Source organism: Oncorhynchus clarkii, unplaced genomic scaffold (assembly GCF_045791955.1).
Source record: "Oncorhynchus clarkii lewisi isolate Uvic-CL-2024 unplaced genomic scaffold, UVic_Ocla_1.0 unplaced_contig_2974_pilon_pilon, whole genome shotgun sequence".
Classification (NCBI taxonomy): domain Eukaryota; kingdom Metazoa; phylum Chordata; class Actinopteri; order Salmoniformes; family Salmonidae; genus Oncorhynchus; species Oncorhynchus clarkii.
The window spans coordinates 133,023-150,000 of record NW_027257939.1 but is presented as its reverse complement, the minus strand read 5'-3'; the positions used below and the strand labels follow the sequence as shown (position 1 = coordinate 150,000).

At 44.2% G+C, this 16,978-nt stretch overlaps 1 protein-coding gene across 4 annotated transcripts in view; it reads left to right on the top strand.

The window, feature by feature from the left end:
* LOC139394117 (attractin-like) overlaps positions 1-16,978 on the top strand; it is a 252,717-nt gene that overhangs the window by 221,330 nt on the left and 14,409 nt on the right. For all 4 annotated transcript variants that reach the window (XM_071142146.1, XM_071142145.1, XM_071142147.1 and 1 more), the window contains exon 27: positions 9,637-9,744. In XM_071142146.1, coding sequence (XP_070998247.1) covers positions 9,637-9,744 — 108 coding nt within the window. The remainder of the gene's footprint in view (positions 1-9,636; positions 9,745-16,978) is intronic.

The following is a 16,978-nucleotide window of genomic DNA, read 5'->3' as shown; positions in this document are numbered from 1 at the left end:
TTTTTTGTTAATTCTTTCCAATGTGTTCAGTAATTATCTTTTTGTTTTCTCATGATTTGGTTGGGTCTAATTGTGCTGCTGTCCTGGGGTGGGGTGTGTTTGTGAACAGAGCCCCAGGACCAGCTTGCTTAGGGGACTCTTCTCCAGGTTCATCTCTCTGTAGGTGATGGCTTTGTTATGGAAGGTTTGGGAATCGCTTCCTTTTAGGTGGTTGTAGAATTTAATGGCTCTTTTTTTGGATTTTGCTCATTTGTATCGGCCTAATTCTGCTCTGCATTATTTGGTGTTTTACGTTATACACAGAATTCTGCATGCGGAGTCTCAATTTGTCCCATTTTGTGAAGTCTTGGTTGGTGAGCGGACCCCAGACCTCACAACCATAAAGGCCAATGGGTTCTATAACTGATTCAAGTATTTTTAGCCATATCCTAATTGTTATGTCAAATTGTATGTTTATTTTGATGGTGTAGAAGGCCCTTCTTGCCTTCTCTCAGATCATTCACAGCTTTGTGAAAGTTACCTGTGGCGCTGATGTTTAGGCCGAGGTATGTATAGTTTTTTGTGTGCTCTAGAGCAACAGTGTCTAGATGGAATTTATATTTGTGGTCCTGGAAACTCAACCTTTTTTGGAACACCATTATTTTTGTCTTCCTGAGATTTACTGTCAGGGCCCAGGTCTGATAGAATCTGTGCCGAAGATCTAGGTGCTGCTGTAGGCCCTCCTTGGTAGGAGACAGAAGCACCAGATCATCAGCAAACAGTAGACATTTGACTTCAGATTCTAGTAGGGTGAGGCCGGGTGCTGCGGACTGTTCTAGTGCCCTCGCCAATACGTTGATATATATGTTGAAAAGGGTGGGGCTTAAGCTGCATCCCTGTCTCACCCCACGGCTCTGTGGGAAGAAATTTGTTTTTTAACACTTGTTTGTGTACATGGATTTTTATAATGTCATATGTTTCACCCCAACAACACTTTCCATCCATTTGTACAGCAGACCCTCATACTAAATTGAGTGAAAAGCTTTTTTGAAGTCAACAAAGCAAAGAGAAGATGTATGATGTAACGAGTGAGAGTCGGGAAGCAAGTTCAGGGAGTAAGTGTTTTAATAAATAAAAGCAACAATGAACACGAAACACAAACAACACACCGACATGAAAACAGAGTCAATAACGACTGGAGTTGGTTAAAGTATCAGAAAGAAAGATGACCTGTATCATCTCGCTCTTACTTTCTGTTTGACAGAGTTTATATTAGCAAGTGGCTATTTCTTGTTAGTAGATTCGTGGTTGTCAATTTTTGGTTCTAGAAATGGCTAGGCTTCAAAGGACCCATCCCCTCTCCCATCATTCCTCCCCTCTCCTCATACCTTCAGAAATTTGTGAATAAAGTATGTGCTCTCTCTTTTGCTCGCAGTGTCATTTGGGCGGAGCTGAAACACACTATCCTCTAGACAGGTTGTGTGTGTTCATGTGTGTATGTCTGTGTGTGTGCTCAATGAAACCTTGTTCTGCCAGTGTTGGGGCATTTCCTCACACGTTAGTCCTTGTGGTGATTAAACAATTGATTCCCATTCCAAATCCTATTTTCCCAAACCCCTAAACTTATTGATCCGGACGCTTATAAGAAATCCTGCTACGCCCTCAGATGAACCATCAAACAAGCAAAGCGTCAATACAGGATTAAGATTGAATCCTACTACACCGGCTCTGACGCTCGTTGGATGTGGCAGGGCTTGAAAACTATTATGGACTACAAAGGGAAACCCAGCCGCGAGCTGCCCAGTGACGCGAGCCTACCAGATGAGCTAAATGCCTTTTTAAGTTCAAATCCCCGAGCTGACAAGGTAAAAATCTGTCGTTCTGCCCATGAACAGGCAGTTAACCCACTGTTCCTAGGCCGTCATCGAAAATAAGAATTTGTTCTTAGCTGACTTGCCTAGATAAATAAAGGTAAAATAAAAAAATGGACTGAGTTATGATTCCGTTATGGAGTTATTGGATTTACAACTGCTGGAGAAGGGCTACAAAGGGCTACAAAGGGTTTGTGGACAACCCTGTTTACAGAGCTGGGGAAGCGGGATGTGTGGGCTTGTAGCACCATTCGGACCAACAGAGTGGGCTTTCCAAAGACAAAGGTGAACCTAAGTGGGCTGAGCGGGGGTACCATCATGCGACGTCGTCAGGCGTGTGAAGGACGGTGCCCTGGGACCACAAAAAAATGTCTCCATTCCAGCTGCTGTGAATGACTACAACAAGAGCATGGGAGTTGTGGACCTGTCAGATGTCTGATAGGATACGCTGATAGGATACTACAATGTTCTCCACAAGACCATGAAATGGTACAAGACATTTTTCTATCATTTCATTGACATTGCTGTGTTGAATGCCTTCATCCTCCAGAAGGAAATTGCCAAGAGCTATGGACATCCCCCCCATCTCACAGCTAGCCTTCAGGGAGTTGCTCATCCAGGAGCTTGCTAGCTATAGCAAGTCCACTGTAGCACCTTCTTTCCCCTCTACCTCTGTCCCTTCTGCTCCAACCAGCGGTGTTCACCTGCCCAGATTCATCTCTGCAGGCATGAATGTGCCTCAGGGCAAAAAGGGCACCGTAGGGAGACGTCTGCCTTCCTCAGAGCTTTACATATCGACCTCACGGCCTTCATCAGAGCTTTACATATCGGCCTCACGGCCTTCATCAGAGCTTTACATATCGACCTCACGGCCTTCATCAGAGCTTTATGTATCGGCCTCACAGTCTTCATCAGAGCTTTATGTATCGGCCTCACTGTCTTCATCAGAGCTTTACGTATCGGCCTCATGGTCTTCATCAGAGCTTTATGTATCGACCTCACGGTCTTCATCAGAGCTTTATGTATCGGCCTCACGGTCTTCATCAGAGCTTTATGTATCGACCTCACGGTCTTCATCAGAGCTTTATGTATCGGCCTCATGGTCTTCATCAGAGCTTTATGTATCGGCCTCATGGCCTTCATCAGAGCTTTATGTATCGGCCTCACGGTCTTCATCAGAGCTTTACATATCGACCTCACGGCCTTCATCAGAGCTTTATGTATCGGCCTCACGGCCTTCATCAGAGCTTTATGTATCGACCTCACGGTCTTCCTCAGAGCTTTATGTATCGGTCTCACGGTCTTCATCAGAGCTTTATGTATCGACCTCACGGTCTTCATCAGAGCTTTATGTATCGGCCTCATGGTTGGAGGAGAAGGAAAAACAAACAAGTGTTACCAAATATAACAATTTGCATTTCATAAATATTAGAATAAAGTGTGTACATAAAACATATTAAACACGTCTGTAAAACCACAATGAGGACATAGACCTACCGAGCAAGTTTTCATTAATCATTGGGTACATCATACGAAAAACGTCAGAGTAATCTGAAATAGGAGCATAATTCACTTAACATACATTTCATCATTAAGACCTTTTCATTTTATTTTTTATTTCACCTTTATTTAACCAGGTGGGCCAGTTGAGAACACCTTTATTTAACCAGGTGGGCTAGTTGAGAACACCTTTATTTAACCAGGTGGGCTAGTTGAGAACACCTTTATTTAACCAGGTGGGCCAGTTGAGATCACCTTTATTTAACCAGGTAGGCTAGTTGAGAACACCTTTATTTAACCAGGTGGGCTAGTTGAGAACACCTTTATTTAACCAGGTGGGCTAGTTGAGAACACCTTTATTTAACCAGGTGGGCTAGTTGAGAACACCTTTATTTAACCAGGTGGGCTAGTTGAGAACACCTTTATTTAACCAGGTGGGCTAGTTGAGAACACCTTTATTTAACCAGGTAGGCTAGTTGAGAACACCTTTATTTAACCAGGTAGGCCAGTTGAGAACACCTTTATTTAACCAGGTAGGCTAGTTGAGAACACCTTTATTTAACCAGGTAGGCTAGTTGAGAACACCTATATTTAACCAGGTGGGCTAGTTGAGAACACCTTTATTTAACCAGGTGGGCTAGTTGAGAACACCTTTATTTAACCAGGTGGGCTAGTTGAGAACACCTTTATTTAACCAGGTAGGCTAGTTGAGAACACCTTTATTTAACCAGGTAGGCCAGTTGAGAACACCTTTATGTAACCAGGTGGGCTAGTTGAGAACACCTTTATTTAACCAGGTAGGCTAGTTGAGAACACCTTTATTTAACCAGGTGGGCTAGTTGAGAACACCTTTATTTAACCAGGTAGGCCAGTTGAGAACACCTTTATTTAACCAGGTAGGCTAGTTGAGAACACCTTTATTTAACCAGGTGGGCTAGTTGAGAACACCTTTATTTAACCAGGTTGGCTAGTTGAGAACACCTTTATTTAACCAGGTGGGCTAGTTGAGAACACCTTTATTTAACCAGGTGGGCTAGTTGAGAACACCTTTATTTAACCAGGTGGGCTAGTTGAGAACACCTTTATTTAACCAGGTGGGCTAGTTGAGAACACCTTTATTTAACCAGGTGGGCTAGTTGAGAACACCTTTATTTAACCAGGTGGGCTAGTTGAGAACACCTTTATTTAACCAGGTGGGCTAGTTGAGAACACCTTTATTTAACCAGGTGGGCTAGTTGAGAACACCTTTATTTAACCAGGTGGGCTAGTTGAGAACACCTTTATTTAACCAGGTGGGCTAGTTGAGAACACCTTTATTTAACCAGGTGGGCTAGTTGAGAACACCTTTATTTAACCAGGTGGGCTAGTTGAGAACACCTTTATTTAACCAGGTGGGCTAGTTGAGAACACCTTTATTTAACCAGGTGGGCTAGTTGAGAACACCTTTATTTAACCAGGTGGGCTAGTTGAGAACACCTTTATTTAACCAGGTAGGCTAGTTGAGAACACCTTTATTTAACCAGGTGGGCTAGTTGAGAACACCTTTATTTAACCAGGTAGGCCAGTTGAGAACACCTTTATTTAACCAGGTAGGCTAGTTGAGAACACCTTTATTTAACCAGGTTGGCTAGTTGAGAACACCTTTATTTAACCAGGTGGGCTAGTTGAGAACACCTTTATTTAACCAGGTGGGCTAGTTGAGAACACCTTTATTTAACCAGGTGGGCTAGTTGAGAACACCTTTATTTAACCAGGTGGGCTAGTTGAGAACACCTTCCTTTAACCAGGTGGGCTAGTTGAGAACACCTTTATTTAACCAGGTGGGCTAGTTGAGAACACCTTTATTTAACCAGTGGGCTAGTTGAGAACACCTTTATTTAACCAGGTGGGCTAGTTGAGAACACCTTTATTTAACCAGGTGGGCTAGTTGAGAACACCTTTATTTAACCAGGTGGGCTAGTTGAGAACACCTTTATTTAACCAGGTGGGCTAGTTGAGAACACCTTTATTTAACCAGGTGGGCTAGTTGAGAACACCTTTATTTAACCAGGTGGGCTAGTTGAGAACACCTTTATTTAACCAGGTGGGCTAGTTGAGAACACCTTTATTTAACCAGGTGGGCTAGTTGAGAACACCTTTATTTAACCAGGTGGGCTAGTTGAGAACACCTTTATTTAACCAGGTGGGCTAGTTGAGAACACCTTTATTTAACCAGGTGGGCTAGTTGAGAACACCTTTATTTAACCAGGTGGGCTAGTTGAGAACACCTTTATTTAACCAGGTGGGCTAGTTGAGAACACCTTTATTTAACCAGGTGGGCTAGTTGAGAACACCTTTACAAGTTCTCATTTGCAACTGCGACCTGGCCAAGATAAAGCATAGCGGTGTGAACAGACAACAACACAGAGTTACACATGGAGTAAACAATAAACAAGTCAATAACACAGTAGAAAAAAAGAGTCTATATACATTGTGTGCAAAAGGCATGAGGAGGTAGGCCGAATAATTACAATTTAGCAAATTAACACTGGAGTGATAAATGATCAAATGGTCATGTGCAGGTAGAGATATTGGTGTGCAAAAGAGCAGAAAAGTAAATAAATAAAAACAGTATGGGGATGAGGTAGGTAAAATTGGGTGGGTTATTTACCGATGGACTATGTACAGCTGCAGCGATCGGTTAGCTGCTCAGATAGCAGATGTTTGAAGTTGGTGAGGGAGATAAAAGTCTCCAACTTCAGCGATTTTTGCAATTCGTTCCAGTCACAGGCAGCAGAGAACTGGAAGGAAAGGCGTCCAAATGAGGTGTTGGCTTTAGGGATGATCAGTGAGATACACCTGCTGGAGCGCGTGCCACGGGTGGGTGTTGCCATCGTGACCAGTGAACTGAGAAGGCGGAGCTTTACCTAGCATAGACTTGTAGATGACCTGGAGCCAGTTGGTCTGGCGATGAGTATGTAGCGAGGGCCAGCCGACTAGAGCATACAGGTCGCAGTGGTGGGTGGTATAAGGTGCTTTAGTAACAAAACGGATGGCACTGTGATAGACTGCATCCAGTTTGCTGAGTAGAGTATTGGAAGCTATTTTGTAGATGACATCACCGATGTCGGATCGGTAGGATGGTCAGTTTTACTAGGGTAAGTTTGGCGGCGTGAGTGAAGGAGGCTTTGTTGCGGAATAGAAAGCCGACTCTAGATTTGATTTTAGATTGGAGATGTTTGATATGAATCTGGAAGGAGAGTTTACAGTCTAGAAAGACACCTAGGTACTTATAGATGTCCACGTATTCTAGGTCAGAATCATCCAGGGTGGTGATGCTAGTCGGGCGTGCGGGTGCAGGCAGCGAACGGTTGAAACGGTTGAAAACCTTCAGGAAATAATGTCTGGAGGGTGAAAATCCCAAATCTCTTCTACTCAGAGTATTATTAATATCACCTCCCCTGTCTGATATCTTAACTTTCTCTGCCACAAAATCTAAAGGTAGAAATGTCATGCTTTAGGTTTAAAACGTACTGCGACTGGACAATCCCTGTCGTTTCTCCTGATTGAACTTTTATGTTCACTGATTCTCTGGTTTTAGAGAAGGAGAGGTTTTACCGATACACATGAACATTTAATCATGTAGATAACATGGGTGGTGGAACACGTAATAATGTCATTTATTTGGAACCGTTTTCCTCTGTGTGGGTGGCAGAAATATTCACACTTCATCATATTGTTGCACTGTGCGCAACCTCTGCATTTATAGCTAGAAGTAGTAGAGGTAGAGGGCGTAAAAGAGCCTGGCTGATTGTCTTTTCTGGCTGGCAGTTGGCATGAACCAATTTATCGCGTAAATTGCGACCTCTCCTACACACAATAAGTGGTGGATTGTTGAATTCAGCCGGCATAGCTGGGTCCGATTGAAAAAATATGCCAGTGTTTCTTCACAGCGTCTCTCACTTTTTGCGAGTTCAAAGTATATGTGGAACATTACGGAGTAGCTTTAGCAGGTCATCTCGTGTTTTTCCCCCAATAACAAATGAAGAGCTTCATTCTCACATTGTGGTGAAAAGCCTCTTCTTAGAAACCTATTGTCCATCTCCACTGCCTTTTCTAGATGGGCATATACGGCTCAGTCTGAGAAACTGGCTTCTTGGAAGTCCTCTTTTTTCAGGATGGAAGCTGTATTGTCCCTGTCCCCCTGCAATAGAGTATTGTCTCAGGATGGAAGCTGTCCCCCTGCAATAGAGTATTGTCTCAGGATGGAAGCTGTCCCCCTGCAATAGAGTATTGTCTCAGGATGGAAGCTGTCCCCCTGCAATAGAGTATTGTCTCAGGATGGAAGCTGTCTGTCCCCCTGCAATAGAGTATTGTCTCAGGATGGAAGCTGTCCCCCTGTAATAGAGTATTGTCTCAGGATGGAAGCTGTCCCCCTGCAATAGAGTATTGTCTCAGGATGGAAGCTGTCCCCCTGCAATCAGGAGGATGGAAGCTGTCCCCCTGCAATAGAGTATTGTCTCCAGGTGGAAGCTGTCCCCCTGTAATAGAGTATTGTCTCAGAATGGAAGCTGTCCCCCTGTAATAGAGTATTGTCTCCGGGTGGAAGCTGTCCCCCTGCAATAGAGTATTGTCTCAGGATGGAAGCTGTCCCCCTGCAATAGAGTATTGTCTCCGGGTGGAAGCTGTCCCCCTGCAATAGAGTATTGTCTCCGGGTGGAAGCTGTCCCCCTGTAATAGAGTATTGTCTCCGGGTGGAAGCTGTCCCCCTGCAATAGATTATTTTTGTCCGTTTCTTTTCTATACAGAGTTGTAAACATTTGATTTCTCAATCCACATCTTGAGGTAATGAACACGTTGAGTGTTACGTTCCATAGTGAATTTGAGATTGGGGTCAATGTCATTGAGTAAATGCCATAAAGTCTGACAGCTCTTCTCCCCATATGCAAAAAAAATATGTTGTCAATATATCCATACCACTTCAGGACTTTATTCAAAAATGTATTTTAGTTTTCATGATGAACAAACCGTTCTTCAAAAAGACCCACATAAAGATTATCTCGGAGCCCATCGACGTTCCGTTCGCTAGGAGGTAGCGTTCGTCATCAAACCTGAAATAGTTATCCATCAAAACATATTCAGCTCTAGAATAAAGTTTGTTGGTGGATATTCATTAGTATCTCTGTCTCTCAGATAGTGAGCTAGTGCTGCCAGCCCCCTCCCAAATGGGGAATGCTGGTATATAGACTCTCGACATCTAATGTGACCAAAATAGTCTTCTTTTAAACCCGTTATTGGTGAGATCTTGTTTATAAAGTCTATAGTCTTGTACATATGATGGCAATGCTTACACGTGAGATTTAATAAAAGAGTCTACGAAGTTCGACAACGGTTCTAGCATTGAGCTTCCTGCATCCACTGGTCTGCCTGGATAGTTGCCTTGTTGTGTTTTAGATTTGTGTAATTTCGGTAAAATGTACAGGCATGGACGTATGGCAGATTTTCAGCGAAGATATTCATATTCAGGTTTTGAGAAAGTTGTTTAAGGGCTTCAGATTAGAGCATATTTCCCTTCGGAACACCTGTGTGGGATCAACACTCAGTTCTCTATAGAAACATTCATTTCTGAGTCTCTTCTTTATATTTATCATAGTCTAAAACAACCACAACACCCCCACTTATCTGCAGGTTTAATAACCAAAGAGGAATCTGGTCTGGATGACAGGTCTGGATGACAGGTCTGGATGACAGGTCTGGATGACTGGTCTGGATGACTGGTCTGGATGACAGGTCTGGATGACAGGTCTGGATGACTGGTCTGGATGACTGGTCTGGATGACTGGTCTGGATGACAGGTCTGGATGACTGGTCTGGATGACTGGTCTGGATGACTGGTCTGGATGACTGGTCTGGATGACAGGTCTGGATGACAGGTCTGGATGACTGGTCTGGATGACAGGTCTGGATGACAGGTCTGGATGACTGGTCTGGATGACTGGTCTGGATGACTGGTCTGGATGACAGGTCTGGATGACAGGTCTGGATGACAGGTCTGGATGACAGGTCTGGATGACAGTTGTACTCATTTCTGTTGTATTGAAAGTTGTGTTTGTCCTGATAGGCAGTATTCCCTGTCCCGTAAGGCCCTGGTCAGAAGTAATGCAGTAGTAATAGTAGTAGTAATTAGTTAGTAGTAATTTATATGTAATTGTGTGTCATTTGGGACACTATGATTATTGGGAGTTTTACGGAAATGAACTGTGTTATCTTTCTTCTTCGTCACTGGAGTCTCTCCTCTTCCTCACAGCAACTCCTCCGTGAGATGCAGCAGATGGCTAGCCGGCCGTTCGCCACCATCAACGTTGCCTTGGAAACGGACGAGGAGCCGCCCGACCTGATTGGTGGAAACGTCAAGGTGAGTGTGACATCAGACTGTGACATTAATTGTCCTGTCAGCCAATCCCCTTCCCCCTAGCCACTCACCTTTACATGTTAGTCATTCAGCAGACGCTCTTATCCAGAGAGACTCCCATTTAGTGGGTCATTCAGCAGACGCTCTTATCCAGAGAGACTCCCATTTAGTGAGTCATTCAGCAGACGCTCTTATCCAGAGACACTCCCATTTAGTGAGTCATTCAGCAGACGCTCTTATCCAGAGAGACTCCCATTTAGTGAGTCATTCAGCAGACGCTCTTATCCAGAGAGACTCCCATTTAGTGAGTCATTCAGCAGACGCTCTTATCCAGAGACACTCCCATTTAGTGAGTCATTCAGCAGACGCTCTTATCCAGAGACACTCCCATTTAGTGAGTCATTCAGCAGACGCTCTTATCCAGAGAGACTCCCATTTAGTGAGTCATTCAGCAGACGCTCTTATCCAGAGAGACTCCCATTTAGTGAGTCATTCAGCAGACGCTCTTATCCAGAGAGACTCCCATTTAGTGAGTCATTCAGCAGACGCTCTTATCCAGAGAGACTCTCATTTAGTGAGTCATTCAGCAGACGCTGTTATCCAGAGAGACTCTCATTTAGTGAGTCATTCAGCAGACGCTCTTATCCAGAGAGACTCTCATTTAGTGAGTCATTCAGCAGACGCTCTTATCCAGAGACACTCCCATTTAGTGAGCCATTCACCTGAAGATAGCTAGGTTGGACAACCACATATCTCAGTCATGGGAAGTCTGTTGAGGAGATGGTAGGAAAAGACAAGTGCAAATAAGGCTGAGATGTCTTTAAGGTACTGTGTGAAGAGGAAGGGTTTCAGATGTCTTTAAGATACTGTGTGAAGAGGAAAGGTTTCAGATGTCTTTAAGGTACTGTGTGAAGAGGAAGGGTTTCAGATGTCTTTAAGATACTGTGTGAAGAGGAAGGGTTTCACATGTCGTTAAGATACTGTGTGAAGAGGAAGGGTTTCAGTTGTCTCTGCTCCTTTTTCTCTCCTCTCTCTCTCTCTGGCTCTCCTCTCTCTCTCTCTGGCTCTCCTCTCTCTCACTCTCTGGCTCTCCTCTCTCTCTCTCTGGCTCTCCTCTCTCTCACTCTCTGGCTCTCCTCTCTCTCTCTCTGGCTCTCCCCTCTCTCTCTGGGTCTCCTCTCTCTCTCTCTCTCTCTGGCTCTCCTCTCTCTTTCTCTCTGGCTCTCCTCTCTCTATCTCTCTGGCCCCCTTCTCTTCTCTAATATACTACATCTCTCCCGATGGGTTGACTCTTCTGTTGGTCTTATTTGATGTGTGTGTGTGTGTGTGTGTGTGGAATGGAAATGGTGAGCTGGACCATCAGATATGTTCCTACCTCCTCTCCATTCAGAGAAGGCAGGCAGCAGTACACTATGCTGTTTGTTCTGTCCTTGTGTTGTGGTTATGTCCTTTTTTCAGGAGACTACGGTAGTGTATCATCACCTGTGATTGGCCTCAGGCCTCGCACACAGGAAACATCATTAAAGTAGTTTATAGCTGCACAACACTGAATGTGGGGGGAGAGGAAAGAAGAGGAGAGAAAAGTAGACAGGTCTGGATGACAGGTCTGACAGATCTGGATGACAGGTCTGGATGACAGGTCTGGATGACAGGTCTGACAGATCTGGATGACAGGTCTGGATGACAGGTCTGACAGATCTAGATGACAGGTCTGGATGACAGGTCTGACAGATCTGGATGACAGGTCTGACAGATCTGGATGACAGGTCTGACAGATCTGGATGACAGGTCTGGATGACAGGTCTGGATGACAGGTCTGGTTGTGTGACAGGTCTGGATGACAGGTCTGGATGACAGGTCTGGGTGACAGGTCTGAATGACAGGTCTGGTTGTGTGACAGGTCTGGATGACAGGTCTGGATGACAGGTCTGAATGACAGGTCTGGTTGTGTGACAGGTCTGGATGACAGGTCTGAATGACAGGTCTGGATGACTGGTCTGGATGACAGGTCTGGTTGTGTGACAGGTCTGGATGTTTGACAGGTCTGGATGACAGGTCTGGATGAGTGGTAAAGAAGAGGGAAAGGAGGGGAGGAGGAGAGGAGAGGAGGGGTAGAGGGGAGATGGAGAGAATGAGAGGAGAGGTAGAGGAGAGAGAGGGGGCAGAGGGTGAGGAGAGATGGAGAGGGACAGGAGAGATGGAGGAGAGGAGAGACTGAGGGAGAGGGAAAGGGAGGAAATTAGATATATTCACCCAGCTAGAGTCCCTGAGGGAGAGGAGAGATGGAGGAGAGAGAGATCGTGGAGCATGTTGATGATGAGATTCATTATTTATTTATGTATGTTAGTGACGGATGGATGGAGGGATGGGTATAGCATCAGGGTGACCTAAAGGATTACAAAATAGGAGTGTGTGATGCAGAAGGAAAAGGCCTAGGTTGGTTAACTAGATCATGGCCTGGTTATGGGACAGAAAACCCTGAAACCCTGCCTGGACACACTGATGGGGAGGCTGGGGAGAGAGGAGAGGCAGGGGGTGGAGAGAGAGAAGGCAGGGGGTGGGGAGAGAGGAGGCAGGGGGTGGAGAGAGAGGGGAGCCTGGGGGTGTAGAGAGAGGAGGCAGGGGGTGGGTTGAGAGAGGAGGCAGGGTGTGGAGAGAGAGGAGGCAGGGTGTGGCGAGAGAGGAGGCAGGGGGTGGGGAGAGAGAGGGGGCAGGGGTGGGGAGAGAGAGGGGGCAGGGGGTGGAGAGAGAGAGGGGGCGGGGGTGGAGAGTCTGCAGGGCTTGGCCCTCCCACCTCTCCCGCTCAGCCCAGTCGAAGCTCTTCTCTTTCTTAGGAACAAAATGGTGGAACCAGCTTCCCCCTGAAGCCAGGACAGCAGAGTCCCTGCCCATCTTCTTCAAAGAGTATCTTAAATAATCCCCCCCCCCCCCCCCCCCCCCTTGCCTTTTACTTTGCTGATAACTACATTATTGAGAAAAAGTGTACTGACTTTGACTGGTCCACCTAGCTATCTGAAGGTGAATGTACTGACTATGACTGGTCCACCTAGCTATCTGAAGGTGAATGTACTGACTATGACTGGTCCACCTAGCTATCTGAAGGTGAATGTACTGACTATGACTGGTCCACCTAGCTATCTGGAGATGAATGTACTGACTATGACTGGTCCACCTAGCTATCTGGAGATGAATGTACTGACTATGACTGGTCCACCTAGCTATCTGGAGATGAATGTACTGACTATGACTGGTCCACCTAGCTATCTGGAGATGAATGTACTGACTATGACTGGTCCACCTAGCTATCTGAAGATGAATGTACTGACTATGACTGGTCCACCTAGCTATCTGGAGATGAATGTACTGACTATGACTGGTCCACCTAGCTATCTGGAGATGAATGTACTGACTATGACTGGTCCACCTAGCTACCTGGAGATGAATGTACTGACTATGACTGGTCCACCTAGCTATCTGGAGATGAATGTACTGACTATGACTGGTCCACCTAGCTATCTGAAGATGAATGTACTGACTATGACTGGTCCACCTAGCTATCTGGAGATGAATGTACTGACTATGACTGTGATGTGTGGTTGTCCCACCTAGCTATCTGAAGATGAATGTACTGACTTTGACTGGTCCACCTAGCTATCTGGAGATGAATGTACTGACTATGACTGGTCCACCTAGCTATCTGGAGATGAATGTACTGACTATGACTGGTCCACCTAGCTATCTGAAGATGAATGTACTGACTATGACTGGTCCACCTAGCTATCTGGAGATGAATGTACTGACTATGACTGGTCCACCTAGCTATCTGAAGATGAATGTACTGACTATGACTGGTCCACCTAGCTATCTGAAGATGAATGTACTGACTATGACTGGTCCACCTAGCTATCTGGAGATGAATGTACTGACTATGACTGGTCCACCTAGCTACCTGGAGATGAATGTACTGACTATGACTGGTCCACCTAGCTATCTGGAGATTAATGTACTGACTATGACTGGTCCACCTAGCTATCTGGAGATGAATGTACTGACTATGACTGGTCCACCTAGCTATCTGGAGATGAATGTACTGACTATGACTGGTCCACCTAGCTATCTGAAGATGAATGTACTGACTATGACTGGTCCACCTAGCTATCTGAAGATGAATGTACTGACTATGACTGGTCCACCTAGCTATCTGGAGATGAATGTACTGACTATGACTGTGATGTGTGGTTGTCCCACCTAGCTATCTGAAGATGAATGTACTGACTATGACTGGTCCACCTAGCTATCTGGAGATGAATGTACTGACTATGACTGGTCCACCTAGCTATCTGAAGGTGAATGTACTGACTATGACTGGTCCACCTAGCTATCTTGAGATTAATGTACTGACTATGACTGGTCCACCTAGCTATCTGGAGATGAATGTACTGACTATGACTGGTCCACCTAGCTATCTGAAGGTGAATGTACTGACTATGACTGGTCCACCTAGCTATCTGAAGATGAATGTACTGACTATGACTGGTCCACCTAGCTATCTGGAGATGAATGTACTGACTATGACTGGTCCACCTAGCTACCTGGAGATGAATGTACTGACTATGACTGGTCCACCTAGCTATCTGGAGATGAATGTACTGACTATGACTGGTCCACCTAGCTATCTGGAGATGAATGTACTGACTATGACTGTGATGTGTGGTTGTCCCACCTAGCTATCTGAAGATGAATGTACTGACTATGACTGGTCCACCTAGCTATCTGAAGATGAATGTACTGACTATGACTGGTCCACCTAGCTATCTGGAGATGAATGTACTGACTATGACTGGTCCACCTAGCTATCTGAAGATGAATGTACTGACTATGACTGGTCCACCTAGCTATCTGAAGATGAATGTACTGACTATGACTGGTCCACCTAGCTATCTGGAGATGAATGTACTGACTATGACTGGTCCACCTAGCTATCTGAAGATGAATGTACTGACTATGACTGGTCCACCTAGCTATCTGGAGATTAATGTACTGACTATGACTGTGATGTGTGGTTGTCCCACCTAGCTATCTGAAGATGAATGTACTGACTATGACTGGTCCACCTAGCTATCTGAAGATGAATGTTCTGACTATGACTGGTCCACCTAGCTATCTGGAGGTGAATGTACTGACTATGACTGGTCCATCTAGCTATCTGGAGATGAATGTACTGACTATGACTGGTCCACCTAGCTATCTGGAGATGAATGTACTGACTATGACTGGTCCACCTAGCTATCTGAAGGTGAATGTACTGACTATGAGTCTCTGAATAACTGTCTGCTAAATGCCAAATGTAGTCAAACAATGACAATAATTAATCTAGTTAATGGCCTTAGTTCATCCTGGTAAAATCTCATTGTTTTATTTGCTCAAATTGATCCCTAAAGACATATTTTTCCATTTCCAAAGCAGTGCATTGAGTCACATTGATTGTAGGGGACGGAAACACAAACAATCTGGAATGGTTTACTACCATTTACACCATAAACAACTTAAAAGTCAGTAACATAGTAGACCCACTACATCTATTAATGCTATCAATGTTTCAGTAGACCCACTACCTCTTATCAATGTTTCAGTAGGACCTACTACTTCTTATCAATGTTTTAGTAGGACTACTACCTCTTATCAATGTTTCAGTAGGACCTACTACCTCTTATCAATGTTTCAGTAGGACCTACTACCTCTTATCAATGTTTCAGTAGACCCAGTACCTCTTATCAATGTTTCAGTAGGACTACTACCTCTTATCAATGTTTCAGTAGGTCCTACTACCTCCTATCAATGTTTCAGTAGACCTACTACCTATTATCAATGTTTCAGTAGGACTACTACCTCTTATCAATGTTTCAGTAGACCTACTACCTCTTATCAATGTTTCAGTAGACCCACTACCTCTTATCAATGTTTCAGTAGGACCTACTACCTCTTACCAATGTTTCAGTAGACCTACTACCTCTTATCAATGTTTCAGTAGACCTACTACCTCTTAACAATGTTTCAGTAGTACCTACTACCTATTATCAATGTTTCAGTAGGACTACTACCTCTTATCAATGTTTCAGTAGGTCCTACTACCTCTTATCAATGTTTCAGTAGACCTACTACCTCTTATCAATGTTTCAGTAGGACTACTACCTCTTATCAATGTTTCAGTAGGACCTACTACCTCTTATCAATGTTTCAGTAGGACCTACTACCTCTTATCAATGTTTCAGTAGGACCTACTACCTCTTATCAATGTTTCAGTAGGCCCAGTACCTCTTATCAATGTTTCAGTAGTACCTACTACCTCTTATCAATGTTTCAGTAGTACCTACTACCTCTTATCAATGTTTCAGTAGGACTACTACCTCTTATCAATGTTTCAGTAGGACTACTACCTCTTATCAATGTTTAAGTAGGACCTACTACCTCCTATCAATGTTTCAGTAGACCTACTACCTCTTATCAATGTTTCAGTAGTACCTACTACCTCTTATCAATGTTTCAGTAGGACTACTACATCTTATCAATGTTTCAGTAGTACCTACTACCTCTTATCAATGTTTCAGTAGGACTACTACATCTTATCAATGTTTCAGTAGACCCAGTACCTCTTATCAATGTTTCAGTAGGTCCTACTACCTCTTATCAATGTTTCAGTAGACCTACTACCTCTTATCAATGTTTCAGTAGACCTACTACCTCTTATCAATGTTTCAGTAGGTCCTACTACCTCTTATCAATGTTTCAGTAGGACTACTACCTCTTATCAATGTTTCAGTAGACCTACTACCTCTTATCAATGTTTCAGTAGACCCACTACCTCTTATCAATGTTGCAGTAGACCCACGTAATATCATACAAAATATACAAGTACCAAATAACCTCAGGGCAGGTTCAGCCTGACACAGTGTGAAGAATGCACAGTCTGCCCTTGAGAAACCAAATGGAATCTGTCTAACTGAAGCTCAAACAGGTATATAGAACTAGCAGTATATAGAACTAGCGGTATATAGAACTAACGGTATATAGAACTAGCGGTATGTAGAACTAGCGGTATGTAGAACTAGCGGTATATAGAACTAGAACTAGAGGTATATAGAACTAGGAGTATATAGAACTAGCGGTATATAGAACTAGCGGTATATAGAACTAGCAGTATATAGAACTAGCAGTATATAAACTAGCGGTATATAAA